Source organism: Cherax quadricarinatus, chromosome 28, assembly GCF_038502225.1.
Source record: "Cherax quadricarinatus isolate ZL_2023a chromosome 28, ASM3850222v1, whole genome shotgun sequence".
Lineage (NCBI taxonomy): Eukaryota > Metazoa > Arthropoda > Malacostraca > Decapoda > Parastacidae > Cherax > Cherax quadricarinatus.
Genome location: NC_091319.1, coordinates 3,408,555 through 3,435,152, shown reverse-complemented (window position 1 = coordinate 3,435,152; position 26,598 = coordinate 3,408,555). Strand labels below are relative to the sequence as shown.

The following is a 26,598-nucleotide window of genomic DNA, read 5'->3' as shown; positions in this document are numbered from 1 at the left end:
TTGCATAAGTAAACTTGGGTTTTTCAGAATAATTCGTCTCACTTCAGATATATGAGTGTGTGTGTGTATGTGTGTGTGTGTGTGTGTGTGTGTGTGTGTGTGTGTGTGTGTGTGTGTGTGTGTGTGTGTGTGATGTTCGTTCGTTTATATGTTAATACCCTGGGGGGATCGTCATGCCTCATGTGCTGCTCCTCCTCCACCTGTTGACAGACCTTGACAGTGGTCGTGGAGGGGCGGAGGTGTGGACAGTGGGCGCCGTGGACAGGGAAGAGCACCGTCAGCTGCTGGTGGGCGTCCTGGTGGCTGACGCGGGGGGAGTGGCTGCCACCCACACTGTTACTGTCATTGTCGACGACATCAACGACAACCCCATGAAGCCTGGAACCAAGACTGTCTACCTCTGGAAGACTCAGGTAGGTTCCATGAAACCTGGAGCTCCAAGACTGTCTACCTCTGGAAGACTCAGGTAGGTTCCATGAAGCCTGGAGCCAAGACTGTCTACCTCTGGAAGACTCAGGTAGGTTCCATGAAGCCTGGAGCCAAGACTGTCTACCTCTGGAAGACTCAGGTAGGTTCCGTGAAACCTGGAGCTCCAAGACTGTCTACCTCTGGAAGACTCAGGTAGGTTCCATGAAACCTGGAGCTCCAAGACTGTCTACCTCTGGAAGACTCAGGTAGGTTCCATGAAGCCTGGAGCCAAGACTGTCTACCTCTGGAAGACTCAGGTAGGTTCCGTGAAACCTGGAGCTCCAAGACTGTCTACCTCTGGAAGACTCAGGTAGGTTCCATGAAGCCTGGAGCCAAGACTGTTTACCTATGGAAGACTCAGTAGGTTCCATGAAACCTGGAGCCATGACTGTCTATCTCTAGAAGACGCAGGTAGGTTCCATGTAGCCTGTAACCAAGTCTATCTACCTCTGGAAGACTCATGTAGGTTCCATGAAGCCTGGAGCCAAGACTGTCTACCTCTGGAAGACTCAGGTAGGTTCCATGAAGCCTGGAGCCAAGACTGTCTACCTCTGGAAGACTTAGGTAGGTTCCATGAAGCCTGGAGCCAAGACTGTCTACCTCTGGAAGACTCAGGTAGGTTCCGTGAAACCTGAAGCTCCAAGACTGTCTACCTCTGGAAGACTCAGGTAGGTTCCGTGAAACCTGGAGCTCCAAGACTGTCTACCTCTGGAAGACTCAGGTAGGTTTCGTGAAACCTGGAGCTCCAAGACTGTCTACCTCTGGAAGACTCAGGTAGGTTCCATGAAGCCTGGAGCCAAGACTGTCTACCTCTGGAAGACTCAGGTAGGTTCCATGAAGCCTGGAGCCAAGACTGTTTACCTATGGAAGACTCAGTAGGTTCCATGAAACCTGGAGCCATGACTGTCTACCTCTGGAAGACTCAGGTAGGTTCCGTGAAACCTGGAGCTCCAAGACTGTCTACCTCTGGAAGACTCAGGTAGGTTCCGTGAAACCTGGAGCTCCAAGACTGTCTACCTCTGGAAGACTCAGGTAGGTTCCGTGAAACCTGGAGCTCCAAGACTGTCTACCTCTGGAAGACTCAGGTAGGTTCCGTGAAACCTGGAGCTCCAAGACTGTCTACCTCTGGAAGACTCAGGTAGGTTCCATGAAACCTGGAGCTCCAAGACTGTCTACCTCTGGAAGACTCAGGTAGGTTCCGTGAAACCTGGAGCTCCAAGACTGTCTACCTCTGGAAGACTTAGGTAGGTTCCATGAAGCCTGGAGCCAAGACTGTCTACCTCTGGAAGACTCAGATAGGTTCCATGAAGCCTGGAACCAAGAATGTCTACCTCTGGAAGACTCAGATAGGTTCCATGAAACCTGGAGCCAAGACTGTCTACCTCTGGAAGACTCAGGTAGGTTCCATGAAGCCTGGAGTCAAGACTGTCTACCTCTGGAAGACTCAGGTAGGTTTCATGAAGCCTGGAGCCAAGACTGTCTACCTCTGGAAGACTCAGGTAGGTTTCCGTGAAGCCCGGAGTTCCAAGACTGACCACGTCTGGAAGACTCAGGTAGGTTCCATGAACCCCGAAGCCAAGGCTGTCTACCTCTGGAAGATTCAGGTGGGTTCCATGAAACTTGAAGTTCCAAGACTGTCTACGTCTGGAAGACTCAGGTAGGTTCAGTGGTGACGTGTACTTAGCTCAGTGGTGACGTGTACTTAGCTCAGTGGTGACGTGTACTTAGCTCTGTGAAGACCTGTTCGTGTGCTCTTGAGTGGTGACCTGTACTTTGAGTGCTGACCTGTACTTAACTCTGTGAAGAAGTGTCTTGTTTGCTCCCGTGGACTGAACCAAGATGCCCTCCATCGAGCAACTTTACCAGCAACTTAAGGAAGAATTGAAGGCAGCGAAGATGGAGATACGGCGATTGACCGAGGAAAACAAGAGGATTCGTAGTAGTCCTCCTGTTTCGAGTCCTCAGGTCAAGAAGGGATCGTGGTCAGTGGCTGGACAGCAGGGGACGACGAAGTTGACGATCAAGAAGACGAATGGAAAGCCAGAAACGATGAAGAAGAAAGAGACTGCTGTGGAAACTCCCGTGGAAACCTCCAACGCATTCTCGGTGCTACCCGACGAATGTGAGTCTACTACTGGGATCGTCACGACGAACGACAAGGAAGGTAAGAATATTGTTGTTGTTGGGGATAGCCAGGTTAGATACATGGATAGGGCATTCTGCTTGAAGGACAGGAGTAGGAGACAAAGGGTATGCTTTCCTGGGGCTGGGATGGAGGACATTGTTAGCCGGCTTGACAACATCATGAACGGTAATGGGATCAATCCTATTATTTGCCTCAGTGCTGGAGGCAATGATGTAGGCAAGCGTAGAAGTGAGGATTTAGTTAGAAAGTTCAGGACAGCTATAGACATGATTAGGAAGAAGGGGGGGCGCCCTGTTATATGTGGCATTTTGCCAAGAAGAGGTGTTGGTAATGAATGGTTGTCCAGAGCAATTGGTATTAATTGTTGGCTGGATAAACACTGTAAGGATAATGCAGTACCATTCATTGACAACTGGGACAACTTCTATGGCCGAAATGACATGTATGCCAGGGATGGGGTTCACTTATCCAGGGCAGGTGTGGGTTTTCTTGCTAACTCAGTTGAGGGGGTTGTTAGGACTTTAAACTAGGATTAGTTAGAGGTATGGGTTTAGAAATGATTAATAATGAGTATGGATATATTGACTTATGCTCTGATATTAAGAATCTTAATAGTAACTGTCATGGAGTAACTCTGGGTAATGATAATTTCAGAAATTTTGTAAAAACAAAGATGAATAGGAAAAATGTGCAGAAGAAAAAACATATGATGGTATTTTATGCTAACAGTAGAAGTGCAAGAAATAAAATTAATGAACTACGTTTGGTAGCATGTGCTGGGAACTTTGATATCATTGCATTAACTGAAACGTGGTATGATTTAAAGAGTCGGGATATGACTGCTGAGTGTAATATTCAGGGATTTAAGTTATTCAATGTGGATAGATGTAATGGGAAGGGGGGAGGAGTTGCATTGTATGTTCGAGAAAATATTAATTGTTGCATAAGAACAGGTATAAAAATAGATGGAGCAGTAACAGAGTCTGTTTGGGTAGAGTTCGTGGAGGGTCTAGAAAAACTAATTCTAGGTGTAATATACCGACCTCCAGGCTTGGATCACGATAGAGGGAGACTTCTTTGGGACGAAATTGTTAGGGCTTCTGGACACAGTAACGTAGTCATAGTAGGGGACTTTAACTTTAGCCAAATTGACTGGAATTCTTTGACAGGTAATCTAGAGTCCAGTGACTTCATGGAAACAGTTCAGGACTGTTTTCTGAAACAGAGTGTAACTGAACCTACCAGGGGTAATAATTTGCTAGACCTAGTCTTGTCAAATAAGGAAACACTAGTGAATAATCTGGAGATCACTGAAGAGCTTGGCGCAAGTGATCACAAATCCATCACCTTTAGCATTAATTGGGAATGCAAGAATAATGATAATACAGTAAAAATCCCCGATTTTCGTTCTGCCGATTATAATGGACTTAGGGAACATCTGTCTAATCTTGATTGGGGTTTTCTAGCTAATGATTTTATTGACGATAATCATACTTATGAATATGAAGGGATCTGCTTTTATGATTGTTTTCTTAATAATGTACACAGTGCCCAGAGTATATACATTCCCCAGAGAGAAATTAGGTCTAATAATAACGATCCCAAATGGGTTAACAGGAGGTTAAAGCATCTATTAGGGAAGAAAAGGGGAATTTATAGGCGCATCAGAAGAGGAGAGGTTAACCTTACTCACCAATATGTTCAGCTTAAAAGAGAAGTAAAAAAGGCGATTAGAAAGGCTAAACGTGACTATGAAATTAGAGTCGCTAATGAATCAAAGACTAATCCAAAGGGGTTCTTTCAAGTGTATAGGACGAAGGTGAAGGAAAAAGTAGGACCTCTGAAATCTGGGAATGGACAGCTGACGGATAATGAACTGGAAATGTGTTCCTTATTTAATGACTATTTTTTGTCAGTTTTTACACAGGAAGATGTAAATGAGATTCCAGTAATTAACAATTATTTAGTTGATAGGTAAGACACATATGCAACAGTTAGGTATCTTTATTTCGAAACGTTTCGCCTACACAGTAGGCTTCTTCAGTCGAGTACAGAAAGGTTGATAGAAGCAGAAGATACTTGAAGACGATGTAATCAGTCCATCACCCTTAAAGTTTTGAGGTGGTCAGTCCCTCAGTCTGGAGAAGAGCATTGTTCCGTTGTCTGAAACAATATTGTTTCAGACAACGGAACAATGCTCTTCTCCAGACTGAGGGACTGACCACCTCAAAACTTTAAGGGTGATGGACTGATTACATCGTCTTCAAGTATCTTCTGCTTCTATCAACCTTTCTGTACTCGACTGAAGAAGCCTACTGTGTAGGCGAAACGTTTCGAAATAAAGATACCTAACTGTTGCATATGTGTCTTACCTATCAATCTGTCGGTATTTCATACCATTTTAATGTTCAATTATTTAGTTCCTGATGAATTTAAGTTAACTAATATTACTGTCACGAGGGACATGGTTATTAAACAGATAGACAAACTGAAACAAAATAAGTCCCCGGGACCCGATGAGTTGTTTTCAAGGGTACTTAAGGAATGCAAGATGGAGCTTAGTCAGCCATTAACGAGTGTATTCAATGCGTCCATCCTTACCAGTGTTGTGCCAGAGATGTGGAAGATGGCTAATGTGGTTCCTATATTCAAATCAGGGGATAAGTCCACTCCTTCAAATTACCGTCCAATAAGCCTGACATCTATAGTGGGCAAGTTATTAGAATCAATTATAGCTGACATTATCAGAAGTCACCTTGAAGAGCATAACTTGATAAATGAATCTCAGCATGGATTCACGAGAGGTCGTTCCTGCCTGACAAACTTACTGACGTTCTTCAATAGAACATTTGAGCCAGTTGACAGTGATAAGGAATATGTTATTGTTTATTTGGATTTTAGTAAAGCCTTCGACAGAGTACCTCACAAGAGACTCTTAAGAAAAGTGGCAGCTCATGGTATAGGAGGTAAAGTTCTAGCATGGATTGAGGCATGGCTTACCAATAGAAAGCAGAGAGTTACCATTAATGGAGTGAAATCTGAATGGGGATTAGTCACTAGTGGCGTTCCACAAGGATCAGTTTTAGGCCCTCTCTTGTTCATAATTTACATTAATGACCTTGATGAAGGGATTACTAGTGACATGAGTAAGTTTGCTGATGATACAAAGATAGGCCGTATAATTCACTCTGAGGAGGATAGCAATGAACTCCAGGACGATTTGAACAAATTAATGTCTTGGTCTGAGAAATGGCAGATGAAGTTTAATGTGGATAAGTGTAAGGTACTTGCCCTTGGTAATGAAAATAACCCTCGAAGCTATAATCTAGGTGAAGTAGAGCTTGGTCATACAGAATGTGAAAAAGACTTGGGAGTCATGGTAAGCAGAAATCTAAAGCCAAGACAGCAGTGTCTCAGTGTGCGCAACAAGGCCAACAGATTACTTGGATTTATCTCAAGAAGTATAAGTAACAGAAGTCCAAAAGTTATTTTACAGCTCTATACATCACTAGTGAGGCCTCATTTAGATTATGCTGCTCAGTTTTGGTCCCCTTACTACAGGATGGACATAGACTCATTAGAGAACATACAAAGAAGAATGACTAAAATGATTTACTGCGTAAGGAACCTCCCGTATGAAGATAGACTTAAAGCCTTAAATCTCCACTCTCTGGAGAGGCGTAGAATGAGGGGAGATATCATTGAAGTGTATAAGTGGATGACGGGCATAAACAAGGGAGACATTAATAAAGTACTGAGGGTGTCGAACCAGGTAAGAACCAGGAATAATGGATTTAAGTTGGATAAATTTAGATTTAGAAAGGACATAGGTAAGTACTGGTTTTCTAACAGAGTTGTAGATGCGTGGAACAGTCTTCCCAGTGGGGTGATAGAGGCTAGGACCTTGGGTAGCTTTAAGAAGAGACTGGACAAATATATGAGTGGGAGGGGCTGGGTTTGATTGGTGTTGGGGGGTGCGGGAGTTGTGTCTTGAGTAGCTTTAGGTAGATGTCGTTTTGATAAGGACCTGCCTCGTATGGGCCAGTAGGCCTTCTGCAGTGTTCCTACATTCTTATGTTCTTATGTTCTTAAGCCCGGAGCCAAGAATGTCTACCATTGAAAGACTCAGGTTTGTTCATTGAAGCCTGGAGCTCCAAGACTGTCTATCTCTGAAAGATTCAGGTGGGTTCCATAAAGCATGGAGCCAAGACAAGACTGTCTACCTCTGGAAAGCCTAGGTAGGTTCCATGAAGCCTGGAGCCAAGACTGTCTACCTCTGGAAGACCTAGGTAGGTTCCATGAAGCCTGGAGCTCTAAGATTGTCTTTCTGGAAGACTCAGGTAGTGTAAGTTCCATAACTGGTGTGTGTGTGTGTGTGTGTGTAAAAGCTACGAGAGAGCTCAGATATTTTTTCTTTTGTTCTTTTTCTCCCCTGTAGAGCACTTTTATATTTTTTGTCAATCATAAATTGCTCTCCCGTCTTGTGCAGGGCGGAGGGTCGGAGGCGCCGCTTGGTCGAGTGTTCGTGGACGACCCCGACGACTGGGACCTCCCCGACAAGAGCTTCCACTGGCGGGGCGCTCCACATCCTCTTTTCTCCCTCAACACTCACACTGGCGACCTCTTCGCCTCCAGCCAGGTGAAGGCCGGCAGGTAAGTCTACCCAATTAATTTTCCTTATTTCTGAATCAGTGTTTGCGACTAGCTGGTGAAAAGCCATTAGGACTCCTTAAAATCAATGACGTACACGTTCCTCGTGAAATTGTGAGTGTCAGAAGTTTTGGCAGCACCGTAGAGGTAATACGGCACCGTGACGCTAGCATGGCACCGTGACGTTAACACAGCACCGTAACGCTAACACTCCCGCCCTTTGCCACCGCAGGTACGACCTGCAGTTCAGCGTGGACGACCTGTTGTGGGGTCAGAAGGACGTAGAAGCCAACGTGACTGTGGCTGTGAGGGTGTTGACCCCAGACACCCTCGCCCACGCTGCCCCCATCATCCTCACGCCCACCACCCCCGCCCACCTCACCCAAGGGTGGACACCGCAGGTTAGATATGAGCAAAAGTCTTCAGGGATCAAGGTTCACCCTGGGTCCCTGAAGGGCTAAACTAGTAAGGGTTAATATAATTTAATTGTTAATATAATTTATCAATCACTTTTTTCTCTCGAACATGATTCAGAGGTATGAAGAGTGCCGGGTATCTAACTGGGACTCAATCAGTTGTAAGTCCCTAGCTTAACCAACTCAGCCACAGGGAAAGAGAGTTGATGTGATTGAAAGCCTTGAGGTGTCTGAGACTCCATTGAAAAGTAAGCTGGAACTGCCCTCACAGATTTCTTGTACACATTCTGTGGCTGAGTCGGTATAGTCAGGAACTTGCAGATGTAAACACGCCAGTTCAGTCCCCAGTATTACTGACATCAGCGCGGTTTGAAGCGTATTTTTTAACATATTAGAAATTTTAACTACGTATTTTGGAATCAAATCTGCTGTCTAAATTGCATTTTGAGGAGGAAAATTAAGCAAAATCTTATATAACGTGAGTTTATTTCTTTTTTTGAGAGCCAGGTGACGATGGAACGACCATAGATGGCATGTCTCCCCTGAAAATTTAGCTATCTGTACTAACCTTGTGTATTTCTCCGTGTTGTCTTGAGCAGGGAGGGGGCGGGCTGGGACGGGTGATGGAAGGCGTGTTGCGGGCGGTGGGTGATGCCGCCCATACGGTGCAGGTGGTCAGCATGTACCCCTACGGAGGTCAAATCCACCCAGACCACCCACAACCATCCAGCTCCACCGCCGACCTCACCCATTCACGCCCACGGGCCACGACGCCCACGGTCCACTCGGCGTGCGTGTGGGTGAGCGTGAAGAAGGAGCGAGGAGACTTCATGGATCCCGTCAAGTTGAAAGGCCTGATGGCTTTACACTCACACCAGGTCAGTTGCACTCTGAGATTTTAACCTCAAATTTCTTTTAAACTTCCGAGTATTGCTTTTGCATTCTCATTAAAGCTGATATAAATACGTTAAGGGGTAATAACGAAAACAATGTATTTTATTTTCTCTGTCTAACAGATTGAGGCGCTGACCAATCTGACGGTGGTGAGGGAGTCATCGACAGTGGTGAGGGGGTATTCGACTTATGGGTCAAGGGGAGAGACGAGGGGTCTTCAGGATGACCCAGCCCTCAATTCCTTGCACCAAGACGGCCCCCTTGACCCTTCTTCTGCTGCCTATCGTGCCTCCACTACTCTGCCGCTACAGGTAATGTGCTGGTAAGGGCAGCCAGCCAGCCAGCTCACGTCAATCTAAAAAAATAGCTGAAATTTAAAACAATGATTCCGTGAGCATAGTTCAGCTATGGAAATAAAAATTAAAATCAAGCACACACACACACACACACACACAGGCAGAATCGACTCGGAACAGGATCCTGCAGGAGAAAGCACGATTAAGGGACATGCCGGCATACAGGAAGGTGTATCTCGACCGCGACAGAACACAAGAAGAAAGGCAGAAACTGAGAGAGATGGTACAGAGGCGAAACGAGGAAAGAGAGGGGATGGAGGAGACAGACAGGAGATCCCAGACCCAGGAAGAAGATCAAATACAGCCTCCCTCACAACTTCCTATAGAAGCCCCCCAACCAGGTCAACCCCAGTGCAACCAAACACTCTAAACCAAAATACCCATGCCATATCCAATGCCCCCACCCACTGCATTACAAACTCCACCCCCACAGTAACCACCCGTAGTTCCTTATCAGGTCTCCCACTTTCCCAACCCCAATATACCTCCCAGACCACAGTCTTAGAAAAGAAGTTGAAGGTGTGGTATACAAATGCAGATGGAATAACAAATAAGTATGAGGAGTGGCATGAAAGAATCAAGGAGACATCCCCAGACATAATAGCACTCACAGAAACAAAACTCACCAGAATAATAACAGATTCAATCTTTCCATCCGGATATCAAATCCTCAGGAAAGACAGAGGGAGGGGAGGGGGAGGAGGAGTTGCACTGCTCATTAAAACCCAGTGAGGTTTTGAGAAAATGGAAGGAATGGATGGCACGGGCGAAAGGGACTACTTAGTAAGAACAATCCAGTCTGAGGGACATAAGGTGATAATTGCAGTAATGTACAACCCACCAAAGAACTGCAGGAGGCCAAGAGAAGAATACGATGAGAGCAACAGAGCAATGGTCGACACACTAGCCGAGGTGGCCAGGAGAGCACACATGGGGGGAGCAAAGTTACTAGTTATGGGTGATTTCAATCACAAGGAGATTGACTGGGAAAACCTGGATCCCCGTGGGGGTCCCGAAACATGGAGAGCCAAGATGATGATGTGGTACTGGAAAATCTCATGCATCAACATGTTAGAGACACTACCAGAGAGAGAGGTGAGGATGAACCAGCAAGACTGGACCTTGTATTCACCTTGAGTAGTTCGGACATCGAGGGTATCGTGTATGAAAGGCCCCTGGGAGCTAGTGATCATGTGGTTCTGTGCTTTGACTACATAATTGAGCTTGAAGTGGATAGAGTAGCAGGAATAGGATGGGAAAAAACAATCTACAAAAGGGGGAACTACTCAGGCATGAGGAACTTCCTGTAAGACATTCAGTGGGAGAGGGAACTGACAGGAAAACCAGTACAAGAAATGATGGACTATGTGGCAACAAAATGCAAGGAGGCAGAGGAGAGATTTGTTCCCAAGGGAAACAGAAATAATGGGAAGAACAGAACGAGTCCTTGGTTCACCCAAAGGTGTAGGGAGGCAAAAACTAGGTGTACTAGAGAATGGAAAAGGTACAGAAGACAGAGACCTCAGGAAAATAAAGAGATTGTTACAAAAAACGGGATTCTAAAAGCTTAGAGATCTCCAGTGAATACTAGAAAGGACTGCCCTTCTAGCATCCAGCCTGTTACTGGGTTTTTGTAACAAGTAGTCAGTATCCTTGTCCAATTATCCATTAGAATTCAGTATAATTCAATAGTGCTTCAGGATTACAACTGGTAGGCTACTAACTAGAGAAATTAAAATTTAATAAATTTATTAAGTATCGTCTAGAGGTATATCATCAAATTAAATTAAATTAATCAATTCAAACAAATTAATAATAATCACTTCTCTCGTATACAATAGTATTGTGCTGAAGGCACATATCACATTTATAATTCTTAAGTACCGTCTGGTACATTAACATTTAATAAGATATTACAAATATGTACAAGTAAGTTTGTGTGTATGTGTGTAAGTGCTCTAAGTAGTTTGCTATGTCTCACGACTCGACTAGACTTAAACAAGTGACTGACAAAGTCCTCAAATAAACTAACTTCTTGACCAACTGGCAATCAGAACAGTCTGCTTGAACAATAAAAAGAATGCTAAGCCCAACAGCAATATAACAAGCAACTGCGACACAGAATCAGGAACAAGGAGATAATATAACGACACTAAGTAGGGACCATCTGCAGATCCTCCACAAGTCACCAAACTCCCATACTACTAAATCTAAGTTCAGCATAAGAAAATCCCCGACTGTGATAATACATGGATACCAGTACAAGTTAGGTCAGAAGCTACAGCTCAGGACCTGAGTTACTCAGAGTGTCTATGCGACACACAACCTCAGTACAACGTCGAAAATCACTAAGTCTATACAATGTTCTGTGAACAGAGTTCTACAGAACTAACAAGAATAATGAGACAGACAATCTGTCCAACCACCAAGAGAGTCTAGACCAGACTGAATGCTTCAGGCGAGGTGAGGACCCCCCCCCCTCAATCACATGATAGCTCCGTGGACAGTACTGCCCAGCAACAGAAGCCGACAGGGAAACGAGCAAAGAGCGATAATTACAGTAGTTAGACAATCAAGACTTGAACTGAGCACATAATATGTTACATCCTACCTAACAACATAACTAAGTCAAACAATAATATAAAGCAATACATTTACGATTTAGCCATTATCGCAAATATAAGCAATAATAATTATATATATATATACATATTAATCATTGCAACCCATTCAGGGGTTGCAACAGAGATTAACCGAAGAGCCAGATACGAATATGCACAGATACGAAGGGAGGCTCAGCGACAATATGGAAATGACATTGCATCGAAAGTCAAGTCTGACCCGAAGCTGTTGTATAGCCACATTAGGAGGAAAACAACAGTCAAGGACCAGGTAATCAGACTGAGGAAAGGTAATGGGGAGTTCACAAGAAACGACCGAGAGGTATGTTAGGAGCTCAACACGAGATTTAAAGAAGTATTTACAGTGGAAACCAGTAGGACTCCAGGAAATCAGAACAGGGGGGTACACCAGCAAGTGCTGGATGAGGTACACATAACCAAGGAGGAGGTGAAAAAGCTGCTATGCGAACTTGACACCTCAAAGGTGGTGGGACCAGACAATATCTCTCCGTGGGTCTTTAAAGAGGGAGCGGAGATACTGTGTGTGCCATTAACAAAGATCTTCAACACATCAATTGAAACTGGCAACTCCCTGAGGTATGGAAGATGGCAAATGTAGTCCCAATTTTTAAAAAGGGAGACAGACATGAGGCACTAAACTACAGACCTGTATCACTAACGTGTATAGTATGCAAAGTCATGGAGAAGATCATCAGGAGGAGAGTGGTGGAGCACCTGGAAAGAAACAAGTGTGTAATTGACAACCAGCACGGTTTCAGGGAAGGAAAATCCTGTGTCACAAACCTACTGGAGTTTTATGACAAGGTGACAGAAGTAAGACAAGAGAGAGATGGGTGGATCGACTGCATTTTTTTGGACTGCAAGAAGGCCTTCGACACAGTTCCTCACAAGAGGTTACTGCTAAAGCTAGAGGATCAGGCACACATAACAGGAAAGGCACTGCAATGGATCAGAGAATACCTGACAGGGAGGCAACAACGAGTCATGGTACGTGACGAGGTGTCAGAGTGGGCGCCTGTGACAAGTGGGGTTCCACAGGGGTCAGTCCTAGGACCTGTGCTGTTCTTGGTATATATGAATGATATAACGGAAAGGATAGACTCAGAAGTGTCCTTGTTTGCAGATGTGAAGTTAATGAGAAGAATCAAATCGGACGAGGATCAGGCAGGACTACAAAGAGACCTGGACAGGCTACAAGCCTGGTCCAGCAACTGGCTCCTTGAGTTTAACCCTGCCAAATGCAAACTCATGAAGATTGGGGAAGGGCAAAGAAGACGGCAGACACAATATAGTCTAGATGGCCAAAGACTGCAAACTTCACTCAAGGAAAAAGATCTGGGGGTGAGTATAACACCGAGCATATCTCCTGAGGCGCACATCAATCAGATAACTGCTGCAGCATACGGGCGCCTGGCAAACCTACGGATAGCGTTCCGATACCTCAGTAAGGATTCGTTCAAGACTCTGTATACCATTTACGTCAGGCCCATACTGGAGTATGCAGCACCAGTTTGGAATCCACAACTAGTCAAGCACGTCAAGAAACTAGAGAAAGTGCAAAGGTTTGCAACAAGACTAGTCCCAGAGCTAAGGGGATTTTCCTACGAAGAAAGGTTGAGGGAAATCGGCCTGACGACACTGGAGGACAGGAGGGTCAGGGGAGACATGATAACGACATATAAAGTACTGCGCGGAATAGACAAGGTGGACAAAGACGGGATGTTCCAGAGATAGGACACAGATACAAGAGGTCACAATTGGAAGTTGAAGATTCAGATGAATCAAAGGGATGTTAGGAAATATTTCTTCAGTCATAGAGTAGTCAGGCCGTGGAATAGCCTAGAAAGTGAAGTAGTGGAGGCGGGAACCATACATAGTTTTAAGGCGAGGTATGATAAAGCTCATGGAGCTGGGAGATAGAGGACCTAGTAGCAATCAGCGAAGAGGCGGGGCCAGGAGCTAAGACTCGACCCCTGCAACCACAAATAGGTGAGTACAAATAGGTGAGTACACCAGCGATTACATTTACAGAGCAATCAGCTCACACCCAAAATATCGTGTCCTCAAATTCCGACAGAGCAAAACTTTCTGGTAAAGAGCATTACACTCGCTCCTCCTTTTCATACAGGAGTAACGAATAGGCATCAGGGTGTTAGTAGCCTGATGTGGGCTGCATCCTGGGTACCTGGGTGTTGGTAGCCTGATGTGGGCTGCATCCTGGGTACCTGAGTGTTGGTAGCCTGATGTGGACTGCATCCTGGGTACCTGGGTGTTAGTAGCCTGATGTGGGTTGCATCCTGGGTACCTGGGTGTTAGTAGCCTGATGTGGGTTGCGTCCTGGGTACCTGGGTGTTAGAAGCCTTATGTGGGTTGGATCCTGGGTACGTGGGTGTTAGTAGCCTGATGTGGGCTGCATCCTGGGTACCTGGATGTTAGTAGCCTGATGTGGGCTGCATCCTGGGTGCCTGAGTGTTAGTAGCCTGATGTGGGTTGCATCCTGGGTACCTGGGTGTTAGTAGCCTGATGTGGGTTGCATCCTGGGTACCTGAGTGTTAGTAGCCTGATGTGGGCTGCATCCTGGGTACCTGGGTGTTAGTAGCCTGATGTGGGTTGCATCCTGGGTGCCTGAGTGTTAGTAGCCTGATGTGGGTTGCATCCTGGGTACCTGGGTGTTAGTAGCCTGATGTGGGTTGCATCCTGGGTACCTGAGTGTTAGTAGCCTGATGTGGGTTGCATCCTGTGTACCTGGGTGTTAGTAGCCTGATGTGGGTTGCATCCTGGGTACCTGGGTGTTAGTAGCCTGATGTGGGTTGCATCCTGTGTACCTGGGTGTTAGTAGCCTGATGTGGGTTGCATCCTGGGTACCTGAGTGTTAGTAGCCTGATGAGGGTTGCATCCTGTGTACCTGGGTGTTAGTAGCCTGATGTGGGTTGCATCCTGGGTACCTGAGTGTTAGTAGCCTGATGAGGGTTGCATCCTGTGTACCTGGGTGTTAGTAGCCTGATGTGGGTTGCATCCTGGATTCCTGGGTGTTAGTAGCCTGATGTGGGTTGCATCCTGGGTACCTGTGTGTTAGTAGCCTGATGTGGGTTGCATCCTGGGTACCTGGATGTTAGTAGCCTGATGTGGGTTGCATCCTGGGTACCTGGGTGTTAGTAGCCTGATGTGGGCTGCATCCTGGGTACCTGGGTGTTAGTAGCCTGATGTGGGTTGCATCCTGGGTACCTGTGTGTTAGTAGCCTGATATGGGTTGCATCCTGGGTACCTGGATGTTAGTAGCCTGATGTGGGTTGCATCCTGGGTACCTGGGTGTTAGTAGCCTGATGTGGGCTGCATCCTGTGTACCTGAGTGTTAGTAGCCTGATGTGGGTTGCATCCTGGGTACCTGTGTGTTAGTAGCCTGATGTGGGTTGCATCCTGGGTACCTGGATGTTAGTAGCCTGATGTGGGCTGCATCCTGAGTACCTGGGTATTAGTAGCCTGATGTGGGCTGCATCCTGGGTACCTGGGTATTAGTAGCCTGATGTGGGCTGCATCCTGGGTACCTGGGTATTAGTAGCCTGATGTGGGCTGCATCCTGAGTACCTGGGTATTAATAGCCTGATGTGGGCTGCATCCTGAGTACCTGGGTATTAGTAGCCTGATGTGGGCTGCATCCTGAGTACCTGGGTATTAGTAGCCTGATGTGGGCTGCATCCTGGGTACCTGGGTATTAGTAGCCTGACGTGGGCTGCATCCTGGGTACCTGGGTATTAGTAGCCTGATGTGGGCTGCATCCTGAGTACCTGGGTATTAGTAGCCTGATGTGGGCTGCATCCTGAGTACCTGGGTATTAGTAGCCTGATGTGGGCTGCATCCTGGGTGTCAAGGCTTACTCAGCCCTGTAACAACTTCAGTCAGTATTACTAAGGCTGGCTCCTCCTCAGGAAAATTAATGCATAGAAAAAGAACAAAAACTGACAAACATAAACACTTTTGTTATTTAAAAAATATAAAATATAAAACACTTAAATATAAACTATTGATCCTACATTAAAGAAAATGAAATATGAAAAATATAAATATCTGAATTCAACGCTAATATATATAAAACTTGGGTGTCTGGTGTTGGTGACACTGCGTGTTGTTGAAATCGTAGCTGTTGCTGATGATGTGGGGGGGGGGGGTCGCAGGTGTTGGTGACAACCCACCGGCTCGTTCTTCACAGAGTCTATATCCGTAAGTAATCTATCCAGATGACAGGAAAGCAGGTTCTTTACCGCTGCAATGATGAGGGGTTACGTCCTGCAACTTCATACATGTGCACAGGTAAGTAGATAAAACATGGAACGTCTCAGGACGTTAGTCCGTCTCCTTCAATTCTACTCGTTGGTTGGCAGGTGACCCATTCTGTCATTCCAAGCTGGAAAGAGACAGGTTACCCACTGCTTAAGAAATCACTCTCCATGATAAGTACAATACCTAAAAGACATGGTGATTATTAAGACATTTAACATAGAGCAAGACTGAAAAGACTAAGATTATTATTGGTCAAAAGTGAAGCTTTCAACCAATAAGTCCACTAGAATATGAGCAGGCATGTACTTACATTAGGGCTGGGAGCTGTGAGTCGAGTGATTTACTGTTTGACCGAAGCCCTACACGTCACCTTTCGTGGGGGGGGGAAGAGGGAGGGGAAGGGATAGCGGGAGCTAGACTGACCCTACCTTAATAAGAAGCAGCCGGCAATCAAACTATCACTTTCGGGGAGGGGAAAAAAAGGGGGGGGGGAATAGCGGGAGCTGGACTGACCCTCCCTTAACAAGTAGCCGGCAATGAAACTATTGTTACTATATACTCCCTCGCTACTCCTATCTATTGAACTTTCCCCTCACACTGGGTACCTGGGTGTTAGTAGCCTGATGTGGGTTGCATCCTGGGTACCTGGGTGGTAGTAGCCTGATGTGGGTTGCATCCTGGGTACCTGGGTGTTAGTAGCCTGATGTGGGTTGCATCCTGGGTACCTGGGTGGTAGTAGCCTGATGTGGGTTGCATCCTGGGTACCTGGGTGTTATTAGCCTGATGTGGGTTGCATCCTGGGTACCTGGGTGTTAGTAGCCTGATGTGGGTCGCATCCTGGGTACCTGGGTGTTAGTAGCCTGATGTGGGTTGCATCCTGAGTACCTGGGTGTTAGTAGCCTGATGTGGGTTGCATCCTGGGTACCTGGGTGGTAGTAGCCTGATGTGGGTTGCATCCTGGGTACCTGGGTGTTAGTAGCCTGATGTGGGTTGCATCCTGGGTACCTGGGTGTTAGTAGCCTGATGTGGGTTGCATCCTGGGTACCTGGGTGTTAGTAGCCTGATGTGGGTTGCATCCTGGGTACCTGGGTGGTAGTAGCCTGATGTGGGTTGCATCCTGGGTACCTGGGTGTTATTAGCCTGATGTGGGTTGCATCCTGGGTACCTGGGTGTTAGTAGCCTGATGTGGGTCGCATCCTGGGTACCTGGGTGTTAGTAGCCTGATGTGGGTTGCATCCTGAGTACCTGGGTGTTAGTAGCCTGATGTGGGTTGCATCCTGGGTACCTGGGTGGTAGTAGCCTGATGTGGGTTGCATCCTGGGTACCTGGGTGTTAGTAGCCTGATGTGGGTTGCATCCTGGGTACCTGGGTGTTAGTAGCCTGATGTGGGTTTCATCCTGTGTACCTGGGTGTTAGTAGCCTGATGTGGGTTGCATCCTGGGTACCTGGGTGTTAGTAGCCTGATGTGGGCTGCATCCTGGGTACCTGGGTGTTAGTAGCCTGATATGGGCTGCATCCTGGGTACCTGGGTGTTAGTAGCCTGATGTGGGTTGCATCCTGGGTACCTGGGTGTTAGTAGCCTGATGTGGGTTGCATCCTGGGTACCTGGGTGTTAGTAGCCTGATGTGGGTTGCATCCTGGGTACCTGGGTGTTAGTAGCCTGATGTGGGTTGCATCCTGGGTACCTGGGTGTTAGTAGCCTGATGTGGGTTGCATCCTGGGTACCTGGGTGTTAGTAGCCTGATGTGGGTTGCATCCTGGGTACCTGGGTGTTAGTAGCCTGATGTGGGCTGCATCCTGGGTACCTGGGTGTTAGTAGCCTGATGTGGGTTGTATCCTGGGTACCTGGGTGTTAGTAGCCTGATGTGGGTTGCATCCTGGGTACCTGGGTGTTAGTAGCCTGATGTGGGTTGCATCCTGAGTACCTGGGTGTTAGTAGCCTGATGTGGGTTGCATCCTGGGTACCTGGGTGGTAGTAGCCTGATGTGGGTTGCATCCTGGGTACCTGGGTGTTAGTAGCCTGATGTGGGTTGCATCCTGGGTACCTGGGTGTTAGTAGCCTGATGTGGGTTGTATCCTGGGTACCTGGGTGTTAGTAGCCTGATGTGGGCTGCATCCTGGGTACCTGGGTGTTAGTAGCCTGATGTGGGTTGCATCCTGGGTACCTGGGTGTTAGTAGCCTGATGTGGGTTGCATCCTGGGTACCTGGGTGTTAGTAGCCTGATGAGGGTTGCATCCTGGGTACCTGGGTGTTAGTAGCCTGATGTGGGTTGCATCCTGGGTACCTGGGTGTTAGTAGCCTGATGTGGGTTGCATCCTGGGTACCTGGGTGTTAGTAGCCTGATGTGGGTTGCATCCTGGGTACCTGGGTGTTAGTAGCCTGATGTGGGCTGCATCCTGGGTACCTGGATGTTAGTAGCCTGATGTGGGTTGCATCCTGGGTACCTGGGTGTTAGTAGCCTGATGTGGGTTGCATCCTGGGTACCTGGGTGTTAGTAGCCTGATGTGGGTTGCATCCTGGGTACCTGGGTGTTAGTAGCCTGATGAGGGTTGCATCCTGGGTACCTGGGTGTTAGTAGCCTGATGTGGGTTGCATCCTGGGTACCTGGGTGTTAGTAGCCTGATGTGGGTTGCATCCTGGGTACCTGGGTGTTAGTAGCCTGATGTGGGTTGCATCCTGGGTACCTGGGTGTTAGTAGCCTGATGTGGGCTGCATCCTGGGTACCTGGATGTTAGTAGCCTGATGTGGGTTGCATCCTGGGTACCTGGGTGTTAGTAGCCTGATGTGGGTTGCATCCTGGGTACCTGGGTGTTAGTAGCCTGATGTGGGTTGCATCCTGGGTACCTGCGTGTAATAATAACAGTAAACAACAGACAAGCTATTTTCTCAACTCGACGGGTTTAGAACTTCCCAGTGAATATAATAATAATGATAACTATAACAATAATAGCAGAAATTATTATTGTTATTATTGCTATTATCATTATTATTTCGACTCTGAATCAGTAATTTTCCCTTCAAGGATGATGTACCTTGATGCAGATGATGTACCTTGATGCAGATGATGTACCTTGATGCAGATGATGTACCTTGATGCAGATGATGTACCTTGATGCAGATGATGTACCTTGATGCAGATGATGTACCTTGATGTAGATGATGTACCTTGATGCAGATGATGTACCTTGATGCAGATGATGTACCTTGATGCAGATGATGTACCTTGATGCAGATGATGTACCTTGTAGATGATGTACCTTGATATAGATGATGTACCTTGATGCAGATGATGTACCTTGATGTAGATGATGTACCTTGATGCAGATGATGTACCTTGATGTAGATGATGTACCTTAATGCAGATGATGTACCTTGATGCAGATGATGTACCTTGATGCAGATGATGTACCTTGATGCAGATGATGTACCTTGATGCAGATGATGTACCTTGATGCAGATGATGTACCTTGATGTAGATGATGTACCTTGATGCAGATGATGTACCTTGATGCAGATGATGTACCTTGATGCAGATGATGTACCTTGATGCAGATGATGTACCTTGTAGATGATGTACCTTGATATAGATGATGTACCTTGATGCAGATGATGTACCTTGATGTAGATGATGTACCTTGATGCAGATGATGTACCTTGATGTAGATGATGTACCTTAATGCAGATGATGTACCTTGATGCAGATGATGTACCTTGATGTAGATGATGTACCTTGATGCAGATGATGTACCTTGATGCAGATGATGTACCTTAATGCAGATGATGTACCTTGATGCAGATGATGTACCTTGATGCAGATGATGTACCTTGATGCAGATGATATACCTTGATGCAGATGATGTACCTTGATGCAGATGATGTACCTTAATGCACATGATGTACCTTAATGCACATGATGTACCTTAATGCACATGATGTACCTTGATGCAGATGATGTACCTTGATGCAGATGATGTACCTTGATGCAGATGATGTACCTTGATGCAGATGATGTACCTTTATGTAGATGATGTACCTTGATGCAGACGATGTACCTTGATGCAGATGATGTACCTTGATGTAGATGTACCTTGATGCAGATGATGTACCTTGATGATGATGTACCTTGATGCAGACGATGTACCTTGATGCAGATGATGTACCTTGATGTAGATGATGTACCTTGATGCAGATGATGTACCTTGATGTAGATGATGTACCTTGATGCAGACGATGTACCTTGATGCAGATGATGTACCTTGATGTAGATGTACCTTGATGCAGATGATATACCTTGATGTTGATGATGTACCTTGATGCAGACGATGTACCTTGATGCAGATGATGTACCTTGATGTAGATGATGTACCTTGATGCAGATGATGTACCTTGATGCAGATGATGTACCTTGATGCAGATGATGTACCTTGATGCAGATGATGTACCTTGATGTAAATGTTGTACCTTGATGCATATGATGTACCTTGATGCAGATGATGTACCTTGATGCAGATGATGTACCTTGATGTAGATGTACCTTGATGCATATGATGTACCTTGATGCAGATGATGTACCTTGATGCAGATGAAGGGTCTTGATACATGAAATGAGTGCGTGTCCACTCCATGGTTGAAAATACAGACAAAAATGCAGTGAAATCCATTACTTGTGCTACGTTTCGCCTATCATTAGGTTTCATTAAGTACATTAATTAACCCTTTACCAGGCCTGAGAAAGGGTAAATACCCCTTTACCAGGAGTGGAAAAGGGTAATTACCCCTCTCCAGGCCTGGTAAAGGGTATTAACCGTGGCGTTCTTTTTGGCACCCTGCCCCCCCTCCCCCAGGATGCTATTGTCTGAGGCATCCTCTCTCTCTCCCCCTCACGTTATTAATGATTCATAGGTGGTGGGTATGAATCTCAGATAGTGGGTATAATGATTCTCCGATAGTTGGTATAATGAGTCTCAGATGGTGGGTATAATGATTCACAGGTGGTGGACATCAATTCGACGTCGCTGGTGACGCCGCGTCTTGCGTCTCTCCCCTCCTGCCTTCACCAGGAACCGGACGCCTGTACTCCCTCGTCCTGCCTGAACGGTGGTCGCTGCTCTGGCTTCCCCACCGACCACAGGTAAGTAAGTTTACCTAGGTACAGGTACACATAAGTACAGTTATCGTATACCTAGTAATATATAAGTGAATTACCTAGGATAACCCCAAAGAAGAGTCGAAGTCACCCCAAGGATGCCTCGGTTATATCATCTTTCGTGGTGCAAATACCAAGCGGTGTCTGATTACTTCACTGTGGCCTCTGTAATTCTGTTTTTTTTTACACTGCCACACACAAGATAAGCGAAGGATGTAAACACTGAGAGGTGTACTTCTCTCAAGGTATATATATACCTTAGAGTTCAGTACAATTCCTCTTGAAGGGATTAAAACGTTCTTGTCTGGTGGTTAAAAGATTACGAACAGCCTCAATGACCCTAGTGTAGTCGACAGGATTTAAACCCTATTAACCAACCAGCCAGGATGAGGAAAGGGTGCACAATAAACTAACCACTCAGACAGCACAACTAACAGCAAGTTACTCACAGTTAGCAAGCCACAAATACAGAAACCTTCCCCCTTATTCCTAACTGGTGTAGCGTTGCTCTCGTCCTCAGGTTTGTCAGGAAACAAAACAAGTGTTTCCTGACGCGGGTCTAAGTCTTATGATGACCCGCATCTGGAGCTTTTGATCATCTGACCGAGGCCTTCCACTGGCTTACCCGTTCAACCCTTTAAAAATTATATGGTTAAAATTATAATCATTAGATTATAAATAATCTCATTCCCAGTGGGACAATATCAGGCTAGCCTCCAAACTCTCATCAAGACCTTCATTTTTCGTCTATCTGCAACGTATTTTTTTCCTGCTACGGCTGCCTTAAAGTTGCAATCTAGATTTTAGTGTGCTAGAGTGAATGTTAGCATTATTGTGTTTATTAATGTTGGTACACATAACATCGTAATTCATACACTGGTTGTAGCAGATTATATAAACTGGTGTTTACAGCTGGTGTTTTGCAAGTGTATTTACAACAGGTGTGTGTGTCCCGGAGGGTCGTGGGGGGCGCGGTGTAAGGTATTGGCCAGGACTTTCAGGGGTGATGGGTGGGCGTGGGTCCGCCCACTGCCGTCCTGCTTCCCCACCACCATATCCTTGAGGCTCCTCACACGCCGCCCACACGCCCTCCTCCTCTACTCTGGTCCAATGGCCCCCATCCTGCGACGCCCGGACGACCCGCCCACGCCCATGCTGGCTCTGCAGGTGTGGCGTGGGCGACCTCAGCTGTTGCTGGAGGGAGGTGCAGAGGCGCTCAAGCTGGAGGTCAACAGCACAGTCAACGATGGCGACTGGCACACCATCCACCTCCACCTCCACTCTCACGTAAGTAAACGGTAACTGGCTGACCATCCACCTCAACAATTTAACAATTCAGCACTGCAGTCAAGAGGTTATAGATTTTATACCAGATGCCGAACCTTTAGTGTGGAGTATTTGTGCTTGACTCCGAAGAGGCGGTGAGATATTGACCAAAGATATCCAGATATTGAGCTGAGATATCCAGATATTGAGGTGATATATCAGGATACTGAGCTGAGATATCCAGATATTGAGTTGATATATCCGGTTATTGAGCTGAGATATCCAGATATTGAGCTGAGATATCCAGATACTGAGTTGATACATCCGGTTATTGAGCTGAGATATCCAGATATTGAGCTGAGATATCCAGATACTGAGTTGATACATCCGGTTATTGAGCTGAGATATCCAGATATTGAGCTGAGATATCCAGATACTGAGTTGATACATCCGGTTATTGAGCTGAGATATCCAGATATTGAGCTGAGATATCCAGATATTGAGTTGATATATCCGGTTATTGAGCTGAGATATCCAGATATTGAGCTGAGATATCCAGATATTGAGCTGAGATATTCAGATCTTGACTTCTTTTCTCTACTCTAGAGTTAAACTTGATTGCCTCCCATTCCCTTAGAGGCTGTGTAAACCCCTTGCGCATTGAGCACTTCTCCTTTGACTTTAATAATATAATAACAACCAAAGCTTCGTGTGTTGGACCGAGAGTTCTCGAGGATTATTCAGTCGACAACTTCCACAATAGATTCCAATTTTCACTGAGTATTGGAGAAAAACTTTGCGTCTGAACTCTGCACTAAACTCTTGATAGCTCTTGTGTTCTTTTACTTTCCTCTTGTATTTAAAAGTGTAAAAAATCTAAAATCTAACATTTAAGTTTTCCGTAAGGTGCAATATCGTGTACCTCGGGGGGTGTGAGCTTTGTCATCACCCAGACTCGCAGATCACCCTCGCCATGTTTGTGGCTCTGAAGGTGTGAGCTCCACCATCACCCAGACTCGCAGATCACCCTCGCCATGTCTGTGGCTCTGAAGGTGTGAGCTCCACCATCACCCAGACTCGCAGATCACCCTCGCCATGTTTGTGGCTCTGAAGGTGTGAGCTCCACCATCACCCAGACTCGCAGATCACCCTCGCCATGTTTGTGGCTCTGAAGGTGTGAGCTCCACCATCACCCAGACTCACAGATCACCCTCGCCATGTCTGTGGCTCTGAAGGTGTGAGCTCCACCATCACCCAGACTCGCAGATCACCCTCGCCATGTCTGTGGCTCTGAAGGTGTGAGCTCCACCATCACCCAGACTCGCAGATCACCCTCGCCATGTCTGTGGCTCTGAAGATGTGAGCTCCACCATCATCCAGACTCGCAGATCACCCTCGCCATGTCTGTGGCTCTGAAGGTGTGAGCTCCACCATCACCCAGACTCGCAGATCACCCTCGCCATGTCTGTGGCTCTGAAGGTGTGAGCTCCACCATCACCCAGACTCGCAGATCACCCTCGCCATGTCTGTGGCTCTGAAGGTGTGAGCTCCACCATCACCCAGACTCACAGATCACCCTCGCCATGTTTGTGGCTCTGAAGGTGTGAGCTCCACCATCACCCAGACTCACAGATCACCCTCGCCATGTTTGTGGCTCTGAAGGTGTGAGCTCCACCATCACCCAGACTCACAGATCACCTTCGCCATGTCTGTGGCTTAGCTAATATTCTCCGATATATATATATTTTAACGATTTCTAGCCTTAATAATATAATACACCAAATAACCAGCATATAGACTGATGGTCCAAGTCTGAACGAAATGTCATAATTTTCAGTCTTCTATGTATGGGTTATTTACGTATTGTTCCAGTCACGGTATTGTTCCTTTTTGTTATTTCTTACTAATATAATTTACTCGTCATTTCTCTCAGCAATGGTCGAAGAATCTGATAAAAAAAAATGTTGCAATAACGATACGTCTGACAGCTGTCTACACTGTCAGCCAGGATGACAGTGTAGGTGGATAATTCTGATTGTTTACAAACTGTTTACCCACTGCAGGGAGCGACATTGATGCTGGATCTGTGTGGCAGCCAGAGAAACGACCACAACTTAGTGGACGACCCTCACTGTCTTGCTCGAGGGTCTTGGACGAACCCTGATCAGGTGTGGATGTATTTTGGGTCAGATCCCGTGCAAGTGGGTGGGCTGGCCCATACGCCCCCTAGCCCCGCCCACCATGGGTGGAGAGAGGCGCCCACACCACGCCCTCTAGACGGATGCGTCTCACACCTCACGTTCAACAGTCAGGTGAGGAAAGGTCCGATAAGCTGCAACTTCTTGGTGGTAGGTTATGTAGTCTGTGGTAGGGTGGAGGATGCTGCAACTGACTATCCCGTAGCTTGCTTCCAGCTGGTGGACCTGGGGCAGCTACCCGACAGCAGGAACACTGCCCCCGGCTGCTACCCGCAGGATGAGGGGTGTGTGGGTGGCTGTGGACACCGTGGGCGGTGCGTGGGCGGCCTGGGACACCCGGAGTGTGAGTGTGACCCAGGGTGGGCGGGTCCAGGGTGCAACACTCCCACCATCCCCGCCACTTTCGGGTCTTCGTCTTTCGTGAAGTTTGCGTTGTCTTTCACGCCGGCGCCGCAGGTGATGTCAGTGCAGCTGCGCCTGAGGACGCGAGGTCTTCGTCAGGGCCTTCTGCTGCACATGGCGTCTCCCAGACAGTCTGCGGCTTTCACAATACACGTACGTCTCTCTTCACGCATTTTCCCAGGTTTATGTAAATCTTTTATCGTGATGCTCTTGATCCTGTGTTTGTGAGCTACTGTTGTCCTCCACACAGCTGCGAGGAGGTGTGGTGTGTGCCACAGTGTCAGGGGCAGGGTGGGCGGCACGTGCGGCCTGCGTGGAGGGGCGGCCGGTGGGTGACGGTGCCTGGCACACCGTCAGGGCGGAGCGTCACGGTGCCAATATGGTAGTGAGCGTTGACGACGGTGACGGATGGCGACGTAACGAGTCACTAGTGTCACTGAGACAGTCTGACGCTGTCGGAGGTGGACAGGAACCTGCAGTGCATCTGGATGACGGGGTGACGGTGGGAGGCTTCCCCGACTCAATGGGAGTCAGCTTGTTTAACGTCTTGGATGACCTCACAGACAGTAAGTACCCACATATAACATCACTGTGTCTTACTACATCAGGATCTAAAACCCTATGTAATTTAGCGAATGAGTGGTGGAGGCTCGATCCTCTGTCCCTCTTTCTGACCACTCAGACTTTTGTTGTCAATTAATATTATAAGAGGTGGGAAAATTGTCGAGATTTATGAGACATTGAGACTTAATTGATCTACATATTGGAAGCATTATTACAGCCTACAGTAACTCACGAGATCATAATAACACGATTGTAAACAAACCACGGAACGGATGGGGTTTGAACCCATGGCAAGTGAGTCATGAAACTCACAAGCTAGTGCGTTAACTCGTTGGCCTGTAAGGTTTAGGATTCTCTTGCCACGAGTTCAGGTCCCACCCCGTTCCCTGATCGGCCTACAATTCCCGATTCACCTGATTTCCAACAGCACTTGTCACCAGCGTAAGAATAATTAACATGTCGAGTCTTGAACTTTATGGGAGACATTCAGATCTGAACCTTGATTACAAAAATCTATTGTAAAAAATTAGAGCACGATTTTTTTTTTAAATATACTTTATAAATTTATTTAAATATATAAAAAGTTCCCCGGGTTATTTTTTTATGAAAATGTGAAGGCTGCTCCCCTCCCCTCCCCTCCCCTCCTATCAGTACTTTACACTCCTAAAATCAACCTTTCGTTGTTCTCTGTTTCACGTCAGGTTGTTTGGACGACGTGCGAGTGTCAGGTCACCAGCTGCCGTTGCCACCTGGCCTGAATGGCAGCAGGTGGAGTCAGGCGACCAGCTGGCAGGGTCTGGAGCCGGGCTGCTCGGCCCCTGACGCCTGCCTCAACACCACCTGTGACGCCCCACTCTCCTGCGTCTCCACCTGGGGCAGTGCCACCTGCAGGTGAGTATACTCCACCAGACCTGCGTCAGTACCTTCAGCAGCGCCATCTACACGAGAATCTTGTTTACAAATTCAAAGAAGCATAAAGGTATATTATTCAATGTTACAAAAAACGCGATTCTAAAAGCTTAGAGATCTCCAGGTAATACTAGAAAGGACTGCCCTTCTAGCATCCAGCCTGTTACTGGGTTTTCGTAACAAGTAGTCGGTATCCTTGTCCAATTATCCATTAGAATTCAGTATGATTCAATAGTGCTTCAGGATTACAACTGGTAGGCTA

At 46.7% G+C, this 26,598-nt stretch overlaps 1 protein-coding gene across 1 annotated transcript in view; it reads left to right on the top strand.

Moving 5' to 3' along the window:
* The window catches only part of LOC128693148 (neural-cadherin), a 91,460-nt gene that overhangs the window by 59,551 nt on the left and 5,311 nt on the right, over window positions 1-26,598 (top strand). The window contains exons 14-24 of the mRNA XM_070089561.1: window positions 211-413; window positions 7,104-7,267; window positions 7,497-7,665; window positions 8,280-8,558; window positions 8,697-8,885; window positions 20,843-20,982; window positions 21,939-22,284; window positions 24,327-24,575; window positions 24,678-25,016; window positions 25,114-25,429; window positions 26,129-26,318. Coding sequence (XP_069945662.1) covers window positions 211-413; window positions 7,104-7,267; window positions 7,497-7,665; window positions 8,280-8,558; window positions 8,697-8,885; window positions 20,843-20,982; window positions 21,939-22,284; window positions 24,327-24,575; window positions 24,678-25,016; window positions 25,114-25,429; window positions 26,129-26,318 — 2,584 coding nt within the window. The remainder of the gene's footprint in view (window positions 1-210; window positions 414-7,103; window positions 7,268-7,496; window positions 7,666-8,279; window positions 8,559-8,696; window positions 8,886-20,842; window positions 20,983-21,938; window positions 22,285-24,326; window positions 24,576-24,677; window positions 25,017-25,113; window positions 25,430-26,128; window positions 26,319-26,598) is intronic.